Below are 17,422 nucleotides of genomic sequence, written 5' to 3' on the forward strand. Positions count from 1 at the left end.
ATGTTCAAATGGAACCATTTCAAAACATCTTTCAGTATTTTTTTGTAAAAGTGTTTTTAATCTGTACTCTTCTTCAGAAACTTGTTTTAGTCAATGAGCATTTTGTTTCACTGCAAATTGAATGAAAATTAAAATGTACAACTTTTTGACCAGCCCTTCACTGGAGCTGTATCTATCTAACTTTTCATGAGCACAGTCTCTTGGAATTTCAGCTGCTATGGCTCCATTTCTGTGCTAGCCAATCCTTCTTTAAAAATGCAGTGGGTGTCAGTATTTTCAACTTTGCCTGTTTACTGTTCAGTAACTTCAAGTAAGAAAGTGCTCATATGAGGAGCCAAAAATGACATATTTCAATTGGATAACAAGTAATTGATTTCCAAGCCAGTCTCAGGTATTGTATGCCACTTGAGAGACCTCAATGTGCCTCATTACTGCCTCTGCAGTAATGCAGAAATCAGCCATTCAATATGTGTTACATATCACTCTGTTTTTACCATTTATACTAAGGTCTTGCACAAAATTAATGCAGCTGGCAACAGCAACATATCATAGAACATGTTTTCTGAAGGACTAGCCTATTGAGAGAAAGGTCAAAACAAGTAAGGCTGTTTGGAAATATGAATCTCAGAAGTGCTGCACGTCGTATTTTATAACACCACCCTTTTGGCACCAAGTCATCAGCTGTACTCCTTCACTTCACGTGACGCAAGATTGCCGAGTTTCTCAATCTCTCACAGGCTGCTTTTTGAAGATCACTACACTCTGAAGAGTGCTGTTAAATCAGGCTCTGGGATAAGGGCAGATGCCATCACAGTGTCCTGAGACCTCCTCACTCCGCTTCCATGGGTCGTTGAAGACTTGCTCCCCTCCCTGCTGCACTGCTGTGTGCAGGTTTGGGATGACGTTGCTGAAGGACAGAGAGTAAGGGAGTACAGGGCAGAGAGTGCTCTGGTTTTGTGTTAAATGGACATCAGCAGTGCAATTAAAAAGGCAAACAAACTTCAAACAGAAAAGATTCACCTGTTCTTGATACAAGGTACTCTAAAAATGACCACAAATACAAGTATTTAGGAAAGATTATTTCCTTTCTATATCCTGGTTTATTTAATGTATCTAGGGGCAATTTGTGCGTCGTAAATGTCAGCTTCTCTGTTATGTCAGCAAGCTCTCGGCTTTCTTTTTTGTATAACTTACTTTCTTTTCATTGACTAGCTGCCAAGTTGATGGTGTCTCTTTTCGTATCTCCTGACTCACGTGCTTTCCTGTTCCCAGCTGTCCCAGTATCCTGTCGCGGTGCTGAACAATTAGTACGCAGGCTATGAAGCTGGTTTATTATTGCAGCCTGATGCTACTATGCAGTGAGGATTTACAGAGCCAGTAGTTATGCCCACGGCCTAAGGCTGGCATCACCAGCGAGAAGGGCCATGGGCTGGCAGGGCTATGCTCAGTTGGAACTATATCTCCATGCAGAGTCTTTCTGACAATCCACAGGCATAAAGGTCCCAAGTAAATGTGCCTGCGAGTGTATGTATATATGTGTATTCTAGATACATGTTCCAACACATATATATGTGTGTGTTTCAGTACTAGCTATCTCAGGATGTTTGCATAACCAGTGTTATCAATGAGACATTTCTCTCCTCCTTGTATTGCCTCTTGTCTTGTTCCTTCCCTCTCCCAAGACACAACAGCACTGTTCCCCCTCCTGTCAGCACTTTGCTTCTAAATCAGCAGAGCCAAAAAACCCCATTTCCAGAAGCCAAGACAGCAGCTATTAGAAAAGCATGTTATTCTTGCATGCTTTTTTTGTCTGCCTATACCAACTGCTACAAAAATCCAATTCACAGAAGGCCAGCTGGCCAACTTCTCCTATAAGTTTCATTTTGACTATTCCAAAATGTAGTAAATGGTTCGGGTCACAGCTGAAGAGTACAAGCCGGATATAAATCACATTGGGCCAAGCTTAAGATATCCGCAGGCAATCGCTGCGCAGTTTCAGGCTCTGCACACCTTTCCCACCCAGAACATCCACTGACGTCAATGGAAATTTTGGATGATGACGGAGAGCAGTGATGATGTTGACTCCGGCAGTGAAAGCCTTGAGAGCCTAATGTTTAGGTTTCCTCTGCCTTAGTTTGTATATGCTGTCCCTCACCACACACTGAGTGCTACACAAATGCTTGCCTGCATTTACCTCAACACAGCCCTGGGAAATAACAGCGAGCCCGTACCCTCACTCCCCACTGCCGAGCCGAGGGGGGATGGGCTGGCTGGGTGACTTGGCCACACTCACACGGGGAATTTGAGATAGAGCATGACCATGGACCTCACATTCAGACTCCCAGCTCCCTTTCCAGTTCTTTCCCTGGGAGACCTTTCATCTTTTCAGTAACTGCAGTGTTGTAACATTGCTTGAGGTGCTTCTCCAAACTGCTGGGACCTGCAGGGAATTGCCTAGTTCACTTGGGTAACATTAAAAACAATGGTTTGTGGTTTGGGAGAGGGTGTTAAAAAATTATTAACTTACCTTTTAAAGGCCAACATTAGCAAACATCTTCACGTGACAGCCTGGGCCACGCAGGACACCAGTTAGGTGTGACTTTGGTGTCAGTGCGCTCCTGGCCACCCCAGACGTAGCCCCTGCTCCTCAGAGCAGCCCTCGGCTATGCTGGGTGAGGAAAGGGGCCTTGAAGCTGCTCCTCTGACAGTTGGGGTGTCCTTTCCAGAAGCTGGGGTTCACCCCCCAGCCAGCCCCAGGTGAGAAAGCCCTGCGAGAGGCTTTCACTGCAGGCTGGTGGTGCTGCTGGCACCTGGCAGCAGCAGCACAGAACAGCTACAGAGCTGAGTCCTGCGGGGTTTTTTAATTTCAGCTGCACATGATAAAAGTGATGAGCAAAAGCCTCCGGGGGAGTGGTCCCTCTGGAGACCCAGCAACCCTGAGCCACTTCTACCTGACTGATGCAGCCGGAGATCCTCAGGAAGGTCTGAATTCATTAGCACTCAGTTGCTCCAAGCAGTCGGTGTCCTGTTCTTGAAAGACAGCAGTCATTAAGTGCATTGTATAAGCAGGAACGATCCTGCTGGAGTCAGGCTCTAAGGGCACCTGCTCACCAGCCATGCTGCTGGGCTCACAATACTTGCAAGCACAGCAACACCCCAGCTATGTCAGTGTGCTCCTTGAATCGGGCCCTCCCTCTTCTTCTCACTCCTTGATGAACCCAGGAGGAGGAAGAGGTGGTGCAGGGCAGTCTTTAACCAGCAATGGTCAACTTCAAAATGGATGGCCAGCCACAATCACAACACTAATTAGTTTTAAAGAATCCATGTGGTATTTGCTTTGGGCAGAAAGGCTATTTTAAGGGCAAAGTTACAGAGCCCTGTTAGGAATTCCCCATTGCATTGTTGGGCTGTTTTGAACTCTTGAGTAAATACTCTCTGGCAACTTGCTGCTGCTCATTTTGTCAGTTTGCTCCATAACTCCATAAGGACCATTGTTGGCTTCGATACAGCTCTCTAACTGCTCTTCAGCTCTACCTTGGCTGCCTGTACGGGGCTTTACATGGTGCTGTCAGAGCTGACAGTCCTTTCTCTTTCCTCCATTTGGGCATGATGTCAGGTCGCAACATAACCTCCCTCCCCCACACCCCACTGTGCAAATGGGCCAGTTCCCTCTTGCTCATCCTCCAGCCCTGCCCCAAACACAGCAGGAACCGGCCCTCTGCCCAGTAATCCCCAGGCACCTGTGAAGCTTTCATTCCCCTCACTGCCCCTTCCAGCTTCGGCCACTGCTGCTGCAGAGGGGAAATGTCTGCTCTGAGTACCTCCTGGCCACTGCTCTCGTGGGCTCTTAAGATTTACACTGATCCTGCCTGCTACACCAGACCAAGTCAAGGATTGCATCTCCTCGTGGGCTCAGTAACCAGCTGCTCCATAAAGCAGTCTTTGAACATAACTCAATAGCTCATCTCTGTGTCCAAGTGTGATGTCTGCCTGGCCTGTGGGTGTTTGGAGCCTACATACAGTAACAGTATTACATTTGATTTGTATAATGCCGATGATCTAGAAGAGTATAAAACAATGCAGGCCCTGGATACCTCTAAGGTCTAAAGGCAGAAAATGGTGGATAATGCACCTTGTGGTAACTTCAGCTGTCTGATGGCTGAATGCATGTTGCCACATTAAAAGCTGCTTCTTGCCAGCAATACTGACCGTGTTTTTCAAAATGGCACATCCCCTTTGGCCTGATGGAAGACCCACAGATGCCAGCCTGCCCCATGCAGCAAGCTGAAGGGGGAACTTTGGAGGGACCATCTTGTTGCTGTGATAACACACCCCAGAGTGAGCTGAGATCACTCTGGTGCTCGTGGACAGATGTAACTCTGTGGGAAATCTGCTTGCACTGCCATAGCCAGTGCTCTTCCTCTAAAGTATCAGCAGCAGAGTAGTACTGCTGCTCGACTTTACCTTCTCCTTAACAGTTTCCCTCACGTCCTGTCAGGGGTGGCTGGCATCCTGCTCCCACAACAACAAACAACCTCAATGCAAAGCTCTGCAGTATGTTTGGGTGCAAAAGTTAAATGAAATATTCATCCTAACGCGACCCATTTCCTGCAGCCTTTGCTGCAGTCAGGTATGTAAAAGCTGTAGAGTGTATCCTAGGACTACTGCTCTTTGCTGGAAATGGATGGAAGCAAAACAAACATGTTTAGTGCCCTGGGCGCAGCAAATGGTGGGTTGGAGGACCATCCCACAGGGGAAACTGCAGATTTTTCCAAGTGCTTCTGCAGTCTGAGACTCCCACTCCAGTGTTTTGCTAAGGCAGTTTATGGTATGTGAATTTTCCCTGTGATTTGCTCTTTTTCTTTTAAACTTTTTTTTTTTTTTAAATGTTAGTTTAAACAGTCTCACATTAAGGCTTCTGAGTGTGTGCTAAGGCTTGTTTTGGAAATGTGTATTCAGGTGGTTTGGAAGATTTGTATTATTTGCTTTTTTTGGAGCCATTCTGGTGTATTATGTAAATCCATAGCTGAGCATTTCCTGGGACCATTTAGTGTGCAAATGCCTAGTTTGGCACGTGTACAGTGCTGAGCAAAACCAATTGTTTCTGTGTCTCTAGTTGAGAGAAGGAAGATCAGCCTGGAGATTTTTTGTTTCATTTAAGAGAAGCCAATTTTCTCATTTTGTTGCCTATCAGAGTGTTTTCTGCCACTGAGCTGAATGCTTCCAGAATAAATAAAAGTTTAAAGGCAGAACATCAACCCCAAATCATATAGAAACAAGTAATGGTCAGCTTCAGAGGCAGACATTTAAAAGTGGCAGCTGGACACTAGATTGACTTCTATGGTCATTTCTTGCATTTAATAAAATGCTTAGAGAAAAATATGCATGGGGTAACAGGCATTAACAAGCCATTAGACTGTTTTATGTAACATCCATTTCTGAGAAACTGCTTAATCCCTTGAACAGTTATTTTTCAGTTCATGTTATCAGGTAGGTTTGGTGACAAGCCCCATATCTACCTGTTGCTCTAAGCTTCAGTTTGGGCCTTCTTTCTGTCTACTGACTCTGCACGAATTCACCCCCAGAGCTGAGGAAAGCAGGCATGGGGTACCTGACACCAGGAGCTTCTCCTTCCTTTCTCAGTTTCAAGGTTTGGCATTCCCTGACCAGATCATTGCTTCTCTCCCCACTGCAAGCACAGAAAGGGGCTGTGGGTTGTGGTTTGCCTCTGTTCCCTCCTGCAGGAAGGAGGTCTGCAAGGGGCTCTCTAAGGGCACAGGCAGTGGGAAAGGGGTGTGATTTTCAGGCTTGCCCCCACCCCAAGCCTCCAAGCTCCCTCCCCAAGGCTGCTGCCAGCCACACGTGGAAGGTCAGAAGACACTCAGAGCTTCTTGCAGGCACCATCACCTGCAGCTCACAGCAGAAGTGGGATGGGCTGTTGCAGGGCACGTCAGGACGTGCCGCCCCACAGCCACTCTGAAGGAAGCCCCCAGTTACTTGGAGCTGGCAGTGAGCATTGCTGCCACATCTCCCCCTCTCTCCTCTAGGGTCCCATGTCCCTGGGTCCTGTGTTACCTCAGACAGCAGAGCCCTGAGACTTGCCAACATCGCTGGAGATTAAATGAGGCTGGAAATAAATGTTTTAAATTTTGCATTGTGGTGGAACATCACGTTGTGCCACTGAACTGTGCTAAAGGAAAGGAACGTAAAAGCCATTTCTGCTTGTGGAGGTAGACCCACCGCAGTGTTGCCTCCTTGCAGGTGGTCCAATGCCAGTGACTATGGGGCCATGCCCAGCCCTAAGGCACCACCAACACCCTACGGCAGCTCCTCTTCGCAACGTACTCTGCTCTTCAGCGTGGGCCCCAAGCACATGGAGGGACAGCATGGGAGGGGACATCTGGACTGGGGCACGCCAGGGAGAGGTAAAATCCTCCCTGCTGTGGCCATGAGCAGATGCACTTGGCATGGACCTCGGCTCATTGCTAGGCTGGGAGCAGCACACCAGCACGGCATGGTCCGCAAGCGACCTGGTGCTTGAATTTCCTGCCACCTAAGATTTGTAGGCACGCTCTCAAATTGACCTGACCCTAAAGACAGGAGCAATCAGTTAAAGAAACTTTTCCTTGTGAAATCAGCTGCAAAAATGGTGCTTTATGACAGGCTGCACTTGCTACTTTGTCCTTTCTAAGGACAGAATGCTCCAAGCTTGAAATTTTCTGACAGTAGCCAAGCATTTCTCCAGCTTTTCTCAGGCACAGATCTGGTAAAGGAAAAATGCCTGATCATGATGAATCACTCACTAAACGGCTTAATGGTGCCCCACTGGCAGCCAACACCGTGGGCAGTGTTAGTTAAACAGCCACTTGAAACGTCAGGCGTTTTCCAGGAAAAAAGGGGACACCACTTGCCTCTGAGTCCAGAAACCAGTGCTGTCACCGGGGCTGACGTTACCTGCCAGACTGCAGTTTGCCGTTAGGCACGATATATCAAGAGACCGAAGGGCCAAGCTTTGCAGGCCTAGGTCAGTTCCCAGCATGGACAGACCGGACTGGCTAAGTTCAGGGCATCTCTGAGGAATGACACGGCTGCTCCCCTGGCCCTGTCCTCTGGCTAATGGCCACGGGCTGCAGCATGCCTTAGCAGGCAGCGCAGGCAGCAGGGTGGGCAAAGGACACTGGCACATCCAGGGCAGGTCTCCAACCTCTGCCCTATGGAAGCAAAGGAGGAGCTTGTGCCCTCCCAGCACTGGGAAGCAGCTTTCCTGAGCTGCTCTGGGTGCGCGGGAGGAGAGCTGGAGGCAGGGGTATATGGGTTCTGTTGCAGGAGCCTTGGACCAGTGGGCCACTGAAAGCCAACACAGCAATCCCAAGCACTTCTCTGCAAAGTGATGAGGCTAGCAGATTTATTTGCAGCATTTTATGATCTGGGACACGCCACAGGAGCCTCCGTGCAACTGTTCTGCTGGCATGTGAACCTGCAGTGACTCAGGAAAAAGGCGCTCGGGGGCTGTCTTGATAAGTAACAGGAGTTGGCTATAAAATAAACATACAGGAAAAGTGAATCCCCAGCTCTCTGAAGATGCAACCTACAGACAGCCCTCATCCTGCCTTTTTCAAGCACCCAGGGGCTTCACCTCTCCATGCCCCAGCTTGCACATCTGTAAAATGGGTTTCATGAGCTCACCCTTCACTCGCACTGCTCTGAAATCCACCCGCCTGAGTGGCTCATTTTGTCATGACTGCCCTTCAGGTCAGCACTGGCTCAAAGGAGAGGGAAGCGGAGCTGGAGGTATGATCCTGTTTTCTGGGAAACACATCATGTACGTTCCTGGAGAGCATTTTTGAGGAATATTTTGGCTTAACTTGCATCTTTTATTTGCACAGCAGTGTTCTACCTACCTCCACTTGTGAGCGTAATACATGAGGGGTGCTGTGGCCCGAACAGGATGAATTATGAGAAAATGTCCTAGGAATTTTTTTTCACTGGAAGAAATTAAACTTGGTTTTAGTTTCCTTCCCTCCTTTTAACAGCCAGGGCACCTCGTCTGTCTTCTTTGCTTTTACTTGCTGCAACTTGCGAGGCTTGCGAGTCCCTCCATAAGACATTTTAGTCCATGTCTTTTCTTCGTACATTGAATGGAAAATGTACAACTGTTAACAGCGCATCTGCAGATTATTTATTCATGCAGGCCTAATCGGTGCGGGGATTAGCAAAACATGTTTTGCCTGCCAATCTCTAATCAAGAGGCCAGATTCTTTGGCGCGGTGGTGGCTTCGCTGTGCTCCAGGGAGGCAATGCTCACTCTGCTGAAAATCAGGGGCAATTTAGCCAAATTCGATTTGCAGGTACAGACTTTGCAAGGTCAAAGGAAGAAGTGCAGTCTACCAAGGAAAAATATTACCCACTAGGAGCAACAGCAGATCCAAACCTGCTTTGGAGGGGAAGGCTTAGTATGAACACTGCGACAATGAGAAAATTGTAACAAAAGTTAACAGTCTGGAAAAGAGAAATAACTGACTTATGCAAAGTATTCCCTTAGGATGTATATTCCTCCCAGATATTTTCTACTTTGCTGCATCTTTCCCAAAGATGAAATGGCAGTTTCAATGGCTTATTAACCTTTCTGGCATAGGCTTGTTCTGCAGTGAGTATCAAAAGACCAAACCCTCAACCTAGGGGAATACATTGTGTGTGCTTCTTCTGGTTCTTGTCTACCTTTCCTCTTCATAGGAGGGGTTTTTTTTGCAAAATGGGAGCAAAAAGCATTCCTTCCCGTCTTAGCAGCATTTTATATATCCATTTACACAAGGTTCAGAGCAGTGGAGAAACATGTCAACTACCTAGCAATGGTTAAAGTCAAGACAAGCAGTAGAGGTGAATAGCATTAAACATATAATTGTGAACTCAGTGGGGGGGAAAATGGAGCTTTACTGTCATATTTTATTTGCAAGTTGTATTTGACTGCAACACCTGCTTTCAATATGATTAACTCTTACTTAGCATGCAATTTTGGCACTAACTACTTTTGATTTACTTCACAGGGGATGCTTGGTTCCAGTGACGAAGGTATTTTGCTAGTCATCTTGTGCTGGAGACATGCCTAATGGGGCAGAGCTAATTTGCCATTTGCTGGGTTAATGAAGATACACACTAAAAAGACTATGAGGAAAAATAAGAACTAGTACATGAAATATTAAGAAAGCAGCAAACAATTTAGAGTAAAAATACAAACAGTAAGATCTCTACGCCTTAGGCTTTTCTGTAGTATCTTTCATCCCAGCACAGTTCCTGTAGTGCCGTGGCACCTACGTGCCATTCCCAAGTGGCATTACACGTTTCCATCAGGCCATGCTAAGCTGGGGCTTGTACCACAGTGGCAGAAAGGTGGGTTGAGTCCTGCTGTGTGGGACCCACAGCTTTATTTTATACCTACAAGCAGGTTTCTGTCTGTCCCCACCGCTGTCTTCCCGTGCAGAGGATGCCGTGAAAGCGAGGCAGCCGCTTCTGCTTCCAGCTGGGCTTTATGGGCTTTATGCCAACCATCCCAGTTGGCATTCTGGGGAAGTGGGGAGCAACTAGGCTAAGTGTGTACCCCTCTTTCTCAGCTGCAGCATCCTGTTACCCTGACACACAGCAAAGATGCCTGCTGCAGCAGCCCCCTCAGCAACACTCATGGCAAGCACGTCCACTGTGTAACATCTCTCTGGAAGCACTTCCTAAGAGCCACATGTAGCCAGACTGTATGTAATTCCTTCAGTTTGCATGCAGACCTCCTCCCAGCAGTGTAAACCTGCCTTTTATTTCAGTCATGAGCCTTCAGATTGTCTGTGAACATGGATATGACACTTCTCAGTGCAAGCAAGGTTTTCTTTGTTGCTGCTGTGGCAATTAAGCCAGTACGTTTCACTACCATGATCCTTCCTTTGACATTTCCATTCCAGTCTTACACAGGCTTTTGCTGTTACCTTGGCTAATGCCTTGCATCTTTCTTTCTAAACCATCTGCTGTAATTACAATGGAGCTCTAGCTCATGACAGCAGGATTGAGAAAAATAAGCTAGTTTATCTCAAAAATACGGTATTATGTCCCACAACACCAAAGCTCTTTGCTGTCTGCTGTTGCCTCATCTGGAAAGAGCCCAGCAGCTGTAGGAATTTACTCCTCATGCTGGAGGATTACACAGAGTTGAGGAGAGATTGTCTCAGCAGGGTGGCTCTGCAGGACGGCTTTCCTGCCCAGGAGGAACATCACTCAGCGTGACCCAGGGATGCACAGGGCCAGGGCACGCCTGAGCTGTGCATCAGCATTTCTCTATGGCCTCTCTGGCTGTTATCCTCACCAAAAGCCCCACTGCTCCGCAGGCAAAGCAGGCTGAGCCCAGCAAACAAAACCAGCAAGTTTTGTATCAGCAAGTGAGCAGCAAGGCAGCTCTTTTGAGTTGAGGTGGTAGGTGAGACCGACAGGCGTAGGATTCCTGGTAATGCAGGTAGGAGTAGGTTTGGTCAGGCTTTGATGACAATTTCTTTTTCACCATAGGGAGTGGAATTTCTCCTGCCAGATGTGCACTGGAGATGCCCGTATCTGTGCTCCTTGCCCTGGGGTCCCTTTTAGAACTAAAGGAGAGAAATAGTAGCTTCTTCTGGGCTCAGTGCCTTCTGAGGTGGGCAGCAAAGGCAGCTCAGGGACGTGCATCTCTGGTGACTCTGAATGAAGCCTGGCGTCCTGACTGAAACATAAGAAGTTGCTTGCACGTGCCTAAAGGTCAGTGGACAGAAGCTCCCCTCTGCCACTCTGTGTCCCTGGGACTCTGCACTCTGCCAGGTTATTAGAGCCACATGCACACACATTCATCTCACAAGGAACTACCAAAGCATCTTCAGGGCCTCCTGCAGCTGGATGTCTTGGAGGTACATGGGAAATATGCATGGCCTAAGTAAATAAAGTTGCTTGCTGTTAATTGTGCCTTTATTTAAGATAGGCCAAGGTCTCTCACTCAATGGGTGTATGGCCCAGGAGATCTTTGAAAGCTTTGTAGTGAGTCTAAGGGATGATGGGCAGCAGTGCATGCTCTGTGTGAGCAGGGAGAGGGAGCTCATGGAGGACTGTGATGGATGGGCTGGTTGTGCACACAACGTGACAGCCCTGCTCAGCTCCGCTTGCTGGAAAACCCACTCCAGCATCATTGTGCATGGGCACAGGGCTCACCATCAGCAGTTGTAGGCATTTGTAGTGATGCTGCATCTAGCAAATGCTGGATGCCCGTACCAGCCACTTGCAAACACCACGAACTGCTGAAAAACACTGGTCCCCTCAGGCACAGCTGGGCTGCCTGCTGCCTGCCAGCAGCATCGGGCTGCCCAGCACACAGGGCAAGGGTGAGCACCAGGAGCACAGGGGAGTACCTGTTTACAGGATCTCTGCTTGCTTTCTTTGAAGAGCACACCTCTGGCACCTCTGCCCACATTAGCAAACAGCAGGGATTTAGTTCCAGACATCACAGAATCATAGAATCGCCTGGTTGGAAAAGACCTTTGAGATCATCGAGTCCAACCGTACCTTTCCACTACTAAACCACATCTCTGAGCACCCCATCTAGCCATCTTTTAAACACCTCCAGGGATGGTGACTCAACCACCTCCCTAGGCAGCCCATTCCAGTGCCTGATGACCCTTTCAGTGAAGAAGTATTTCCTGACATCCAATCTGTACCTCCCCTGGTGCAACTTAAGGCCACTGCCTCTTGTTCTATCACTAGTTACCTGGGAGAACAGGCACACACCCGCCTCACTACACCCTCCTTTCAGGTAGTTGTAGACAGTGATGAGGTCTCCCCTCAGCCTCCTCTCTAGACTACACAACCCTAGTTCCCTCAGCTGCTCCTCATAAGACTTGTTCTCCAGGCCCTTCACCAGCTTTGTTGCCCTTCTCTGGACACACTCTAGTGCCTCAATGTCCTTCTTGTAATGAGGGGCCCAAAACTGGACACAGTGTTCAAGGTGTGACCCAACAAAGAGATGAATCTGCAGCCTCCAGGCACCTGGTAACCCTCCCTCTTCACCCTAGATGAGCTAGGGCTAGCTGTGCAGCAGGACCAGCTTACCAAAGCCTGGATAAACTGAGGCCGAAAGTGTATTTTATCCTGGAAATAAGATAGCTTGTCTGCTGGCCCCGGCAGCCAAAGCTGGAGGAAGCTAGTAGTCTCGCTGACAGAGCAGAGTGCTTCCCTAGCAGCTCTTCCACCACCACTGCATGCTATGGGAGGAGATGCCCAACGCCGTCTCCCCACCAGCCTGGAGGCAGCCAGCTTGCTCTGGTGCGAGCAGAGGACTCCCTCCATGTCCTGCCCTGGGCAAGAGTCTGTCCTGTAAAACCTCAAGGAAGGTTGAGGTCTGTTGCGTCTGTTGTGTGGCTTTGGGAGATTCAGGATCAGGCCTCACACAAGGGTCCACAGTGCTGAGCTGGGCTCCAAAGGATGCTGAATGCTTACAGGTTGCCCTCCAGCTAGAGTGTTTCTTGTCTTTCTTAAAAAGTAACATTTTCATTAGCAGATGATTGTTAAAATATTCATAGGCAGACTCTCCTGGCACAGTCAAGCATGCCTGGATTGCCGCGGGACACAAGCTCTGGTTTTGCCAAAGAGGATCCATAAAACATCAGGATACTCATTGGGTACAATGTACCCTTGTGGGCAAAACTGAAATTACTGGACAGCAGAAGCAACTGTGTCCAAAATGTTCTGTCAAAATATTTAAAGTTGAAGGTTGGTTTTTCAGGAGTGATTTGGTCCCCCAACTGTTGTGGGATTACGGCGTAGGTTATGTCACAGTCCTGTCTTGCTTACCATAACTATTTATCTACTGTTACTCACTGACAACTCTCTTCATCAAATGCTTCCTGCTACGATTTCACAGGCTGTGTTACGGTAGCAAGGAAAAATCAGTTTTCCCTATAAGCAGTAGCAAACCTGGGGAGATAATTAATTGAGAAGGGTTTATTGTAAGGTGTATATAGTCATCCTGGTGCACGACACATACCACATTTCCCCTAATGCTCCTCAGACTTCACTGAAGATGCCAAGTCCAAGAAAGCCATCTAACACATCTGCTTTATTGTATGGGCCAGTGAGAGGACACTCAAAGGGGAAAATAGAGCTCAGAGTCCTGATCCATGCTAGGGCAAGGCTGTCCTTTGCGGCATCACGGCACTACACTGGGTGCTTCAGTGTTGGGGGGGCAAGTGCGAGGCTGTGCTACCGTATGTATCCAGTGGTATCTACTAAACAAGAATCGGGCCCACAGCACAGTAAAAACACGTTTCTACTGTATATGAAATAGTGATACCCAATTCTATATGTGGGAACATATTTTTGTCAGGAGGAACTTTTTTCCCTCAGAATGAATCCCAACATAAATTCCATTTTAGTCCTTCCATTTGACCACGGCCTTCCTGTCCCTCTCATGCTAAGCTTACTTAATGTCATTTAATTTAAACTATAGCTGTGAGTTTTGTCTTCAGAGCATTAGACCTGCTGCCTGTGACACCCTGGCAGTCAAACCCTCCCCAGTGTCTTGGGAAACAGGTTTAAGCCTCTAGCAAAGTTCGGGACTGGGTTTTTCAAAGTCTCTCTGCATCCCTCTGCACTGCCTGTGTCCATGTGGCACGTGGCTGGTACAGACAGTGGTTCACAGGGCTGGAGGCCAGACTTGAAGTGGATATCATGTCTGTGGAAGAAGAGATTGGATGCAGGCCACATGCTGAGCGCAGGCAGCGTCTGTCAGAGCTGTGCATGTCCCCGAATGGCCTTGCATGGTGGTGGCAGGTGGGAAGTCAGGCTGCAAGTGCTGGTGCAGAGGGGCAGATCTTCTACTGCTACAGGGAGGCAGTTAACAGGTTTGGCAGGGAATAGGTTGCTGCCAGCAGGTAATTTCATAGAGGACAAGGGACACTGATGGGTTCACTGGCTGTGACACTGAGTGACACAATGCAGAACCAGCAGCTCAGATGAAAGTGTCCATGTACAACACCCAAAGTCCAGGGTCATCACATCCAGAGATGGGCAAGTTCTGCACAAGAGATGGGCGAGTTCTGCTCAGCCATGACTTGGTACAAGAGACTGGCAGGCAACAAAACCCAACAAACACAAAAAATGCATTTCCTCTGCCCTGCAGCCTTGTACCTGCTGCAACAGAGCAGGTGTAGACAGACAGAGAGTTAGTGATGGGGGAAATCTGAAGAGGCTCAGAGCATGGATGGGTTTCTTTAGATAATCACCTGATACAGGCCCCGTCTTCTGAGAAAGTGGATCAAAGTCACGCTTTCATCAGACTCCAAATAATGAGCCTTACCTGCCCAGTCTCAGGAAACAAACAGCTTGAAATTGAAGGCAGCAGTGAAAACCTATTTGGCATTCATTCTCAGAGGAAAATATAAGTTTTCTCAAATTCTGTCAAAGCGCTTCAGGGCCTGAGGGGTTTGCAGGTTTGAAAGCAAGCAAGGCCGGCACAGGCCACGGCAGCGCTGATGACTGCCACCGGCACGCTTCAGCAGGCTGCCCCCGCCGCCCGCAGACCACTGCGTTCCTTCTTTGCGTTACTGACTTTCTGTGCAGGCAGCGTGGCCAGCAGCTCCCAGCTCTGCTGCCCGGCAGAAGCTGAAAGAGTAAACCCTGAGAAATTAAAAGACTTATAGATCCCTCAGTTGCTTGAAAGATTTATAGATCCCTTAGCTACTTGCTTAGTGGTTGCACGGAGGCTTCCCCTCGCAGTGCCTCCACAGGGGTGACCCCTGCGGCCCCATCTGGGCGCCCACCCACTGCAGGGCCAGGCTGCACCCTCCTCCTGTCCCCTTTTCCCCTCCAGCACCTCCGGGACACAAATAAACTGCTGGTGTTTCCTCTTCCTGTACCAGGGCCGTGCCTGCTCGGGCTGCCTCCCGCATGGGGATCCACAGCATCCCCAGCTCTGCTGTACACTTCAGCTCCTGACTCCATGCTGCTGCTATCACTGACCCAGCATGTTCCCCAGGTGCCACCATGTTATGTCCCGGTGCATGTCCTGACTGCAGCAGGAGTGGGCAGCTGCCAGCCACCTCCTCCTGCTCCTGCTGGGAGGCTTGAACCAGGTCCCATCCCTTGGGTGGAAAAACCCCAAACCAAGCTCCCATGAGGTTCCTTCCAAGCCCAGCACAGCAGATCACAGATGGGCACTTGGGTCCCATGGCTGCAGCAGGAACAGGGAGTGAGGGGCTGTGCTGCCAGCCCTGGCTCCTCAGCATCCCGCTGCCCACAGGGGTGAAAGGAAGAGGATGACCCCAAGCTGGCTCAAGGTGTCTTCTCTAAAGGTGTTCATGGCAAGGCTGAAATTTCACCTCCTGGCTTCACCTCTCTCCTCACTCTTTCATTGCTGTCTCTCTTGTGTTTGCAGCCCCTGTGTGTTCATACGACTGTTGCAACAGATGCTGAAACTTGTTTTTCTTCTCCTCTTTAAGGTGTGTGCCCCTCTTTCACCAGAGGAGAAGAAGAGGAGCAAGAAAGAAAACAAACTTGAATTTTTGTTTTAGGCTATGACTGCTTTGTGTAATAATGCTGCCTTTCTCTCGTTTTAGGGAGTGCTGCCGATTTTTTGGAGACAATGGCTTGACTTTGAAGGTGTTTTTTACCAAGGCAGCACCCTTTGGTGTTCTTTGGACACTCACAAACTACCTTTACTTACATGCAATAAAGAAAATAAACACTACGGATGTCTCCGTGTTGTTCTGCTGCAACAAAGCTTTTGTGTTCTTGCTTTCATGGATCGTTCTGAGGGACAGGTTCATGGGAGTGAGGGTAAGTGATTCCTTATCTCTGTCTCCCTTCTTCCCCTCTTCCTTCTGCCTTTCCTTTTCCCCTTCCCTCCCACCAGCCGAGTCAAGCAGCACCCCATGCAGACAGCCGAGCGGGTGCAGAAATCCTTGCGGAGATGCATCCTTCCCTGCAGGCTGCCCAGGTGCCCGCCAGCTCCCAGAGCCCCCGGTCTCCCCCAGCCTGCTGCCTTTGCACGTTTTGTTGTTTGTTTTGGGGGTTTTTTTGTGAAAAGGAGTAACTAAAGTTCCAGAGCATGGCATGAAGGATAGCTGCTATCTCCATGTTGCCATGGATGTGCATCAGCCTTTGCTTGTCCCTTCCAAGTGACAATTCCCAGGCTGTGGCACCAGACCTAGTTGTTTCTAACTGCACATTCCTGCAAGCCCCAGCTATACGCAATACTTTTCTCATCCCAACCTGTGAATTTAATGGGGCCCTCACCTTTCTTACATACAACAGCAGGCTTGCAGGGTGGCACAGCTATCCTTTGTGCCTGTGTCAGTCAGCAGCAGCTGCAGAGAGGAGGAGAGCTGGGCTACCCTTGCCCACCCACAGCTGAAGCATGTGCATGTATCACTGGTGGAGGATGGATGCAATGCTAGTGCATGGGGACTTCCATCTGGCCAGCAGCTACAGGCATGGGGCCGGCCAGCGTGGCCAACAGCAGGGCTACAGGTCTGCTCCCCCAGGGCTGCTCTTCTGGTGGCATCCCAAATGTTTGCTTACAGCTGTAGTCCTACAGCCCATGTGAATGCCAGCTCCACAGCAGCAGCAGAGTCGTGTGTTGGGGAGCATTATCGGAAACCCCCGCAGCTCCCTGCTGACCCTGCTGCCATTTTGGTGGCCCTGAGCATGCAGCATCCTCTGGCAACAGAGCCCAGGGGTGGGTAACCCACCACCCTGGGGACAAGGGGGTCCTGCCAGGGTCGGGAGTAACTGCCAAGGAAAAGGCACGAGTGGGTCCCTCCTGCTTCGCTGCACCAGCAGGCACTTATTAACACCAATAATGGTAATAATAGTTATTTTCTGAGTTTGAGGAGCTCTCAACTCTCACACCCAGGCAACGCTTTCAGTGCTCAGGAGAGGTTGTTAGCTCTCGCTGCATGGAGCAACCGAGAGTTAACTTTTTGGAAGTATCCCTCTCTGGCAGGAGAATTTGGCCAGCCTTGGCACGGTGGCAGCCAAGAGGCTGCTCCGGGAATCGTTGCAGAATGTACCTGCCAAAAGCCCTGCCTGGCCAGCTGGTGTCTGTGCTTGCCCACACACCTGCCCAGGTAGCTGTACCCTGAAAACAAATTAACTGGGGGTTTTGAGTAGAGAAGCAAGAGTATCCTGAAATGATCCTTGGAGGCAGGGAAGTGTCACTATCATAGCTGGATGTGCTGGCCATTTTGATAAAGTTTGGTTTTGTTTTATTTTTTTTAAAAAAGGCATATTTTTGTGGTTTTCAGCCATCTTGTGGCACTGTCAGCTGTAGTTCTGGTGGGACACCAGGAGAGGAGGTGTGCAGAGGGCTGACCACTGGCCTCCTGCATGTGCAGCTTGCTTCTTGGTATGCACGTGCCATCTCTCATCACTG

General features: G+C 49.0%; 1 protein-coding gene across 1 annotated transcript in view; it reads left to right on the plus strand.

Moving 5' to 3' along the window:
- SLC35F3 (solute carrier family 35 member F3) overlaps positions 1–17,422 on the plus strand; it is a gene marked incomplete at its 5' end in the record, with an annotated part of 49,884 nt that overhangs the window by 22,544 nt on the left and 9,918 nt on the right. Inside the window, one exon of the mRNA XM_010166756.2 lies at positions 15,606–15,825. Within this exon, the coding sequence (XP_010165058.2) occupies positions 15,606–15,825 (220 nt within the window). The remainder of the gene's footprint in view (positions 1–15,605; positions 15,826–17,422) is intronic.

This window comes from Antrostomus carolinensis, unplaced genomic scaffold, assembly GCF_000700745.2.
Source record: "Antrostomus carolinensis isolate BGI_N321 unplaced genomic scaffold, ASM70074v2 scaffold14064, whole genome shotgun sequence".
In the NCBI taxonomy this organism is placed as follows: Eukaryota; Metazoa; Chordata; class Aves; order Caprimulgiformes; family Caprimulgidae; genus Antrostomus; species Antrostomus carolinensis.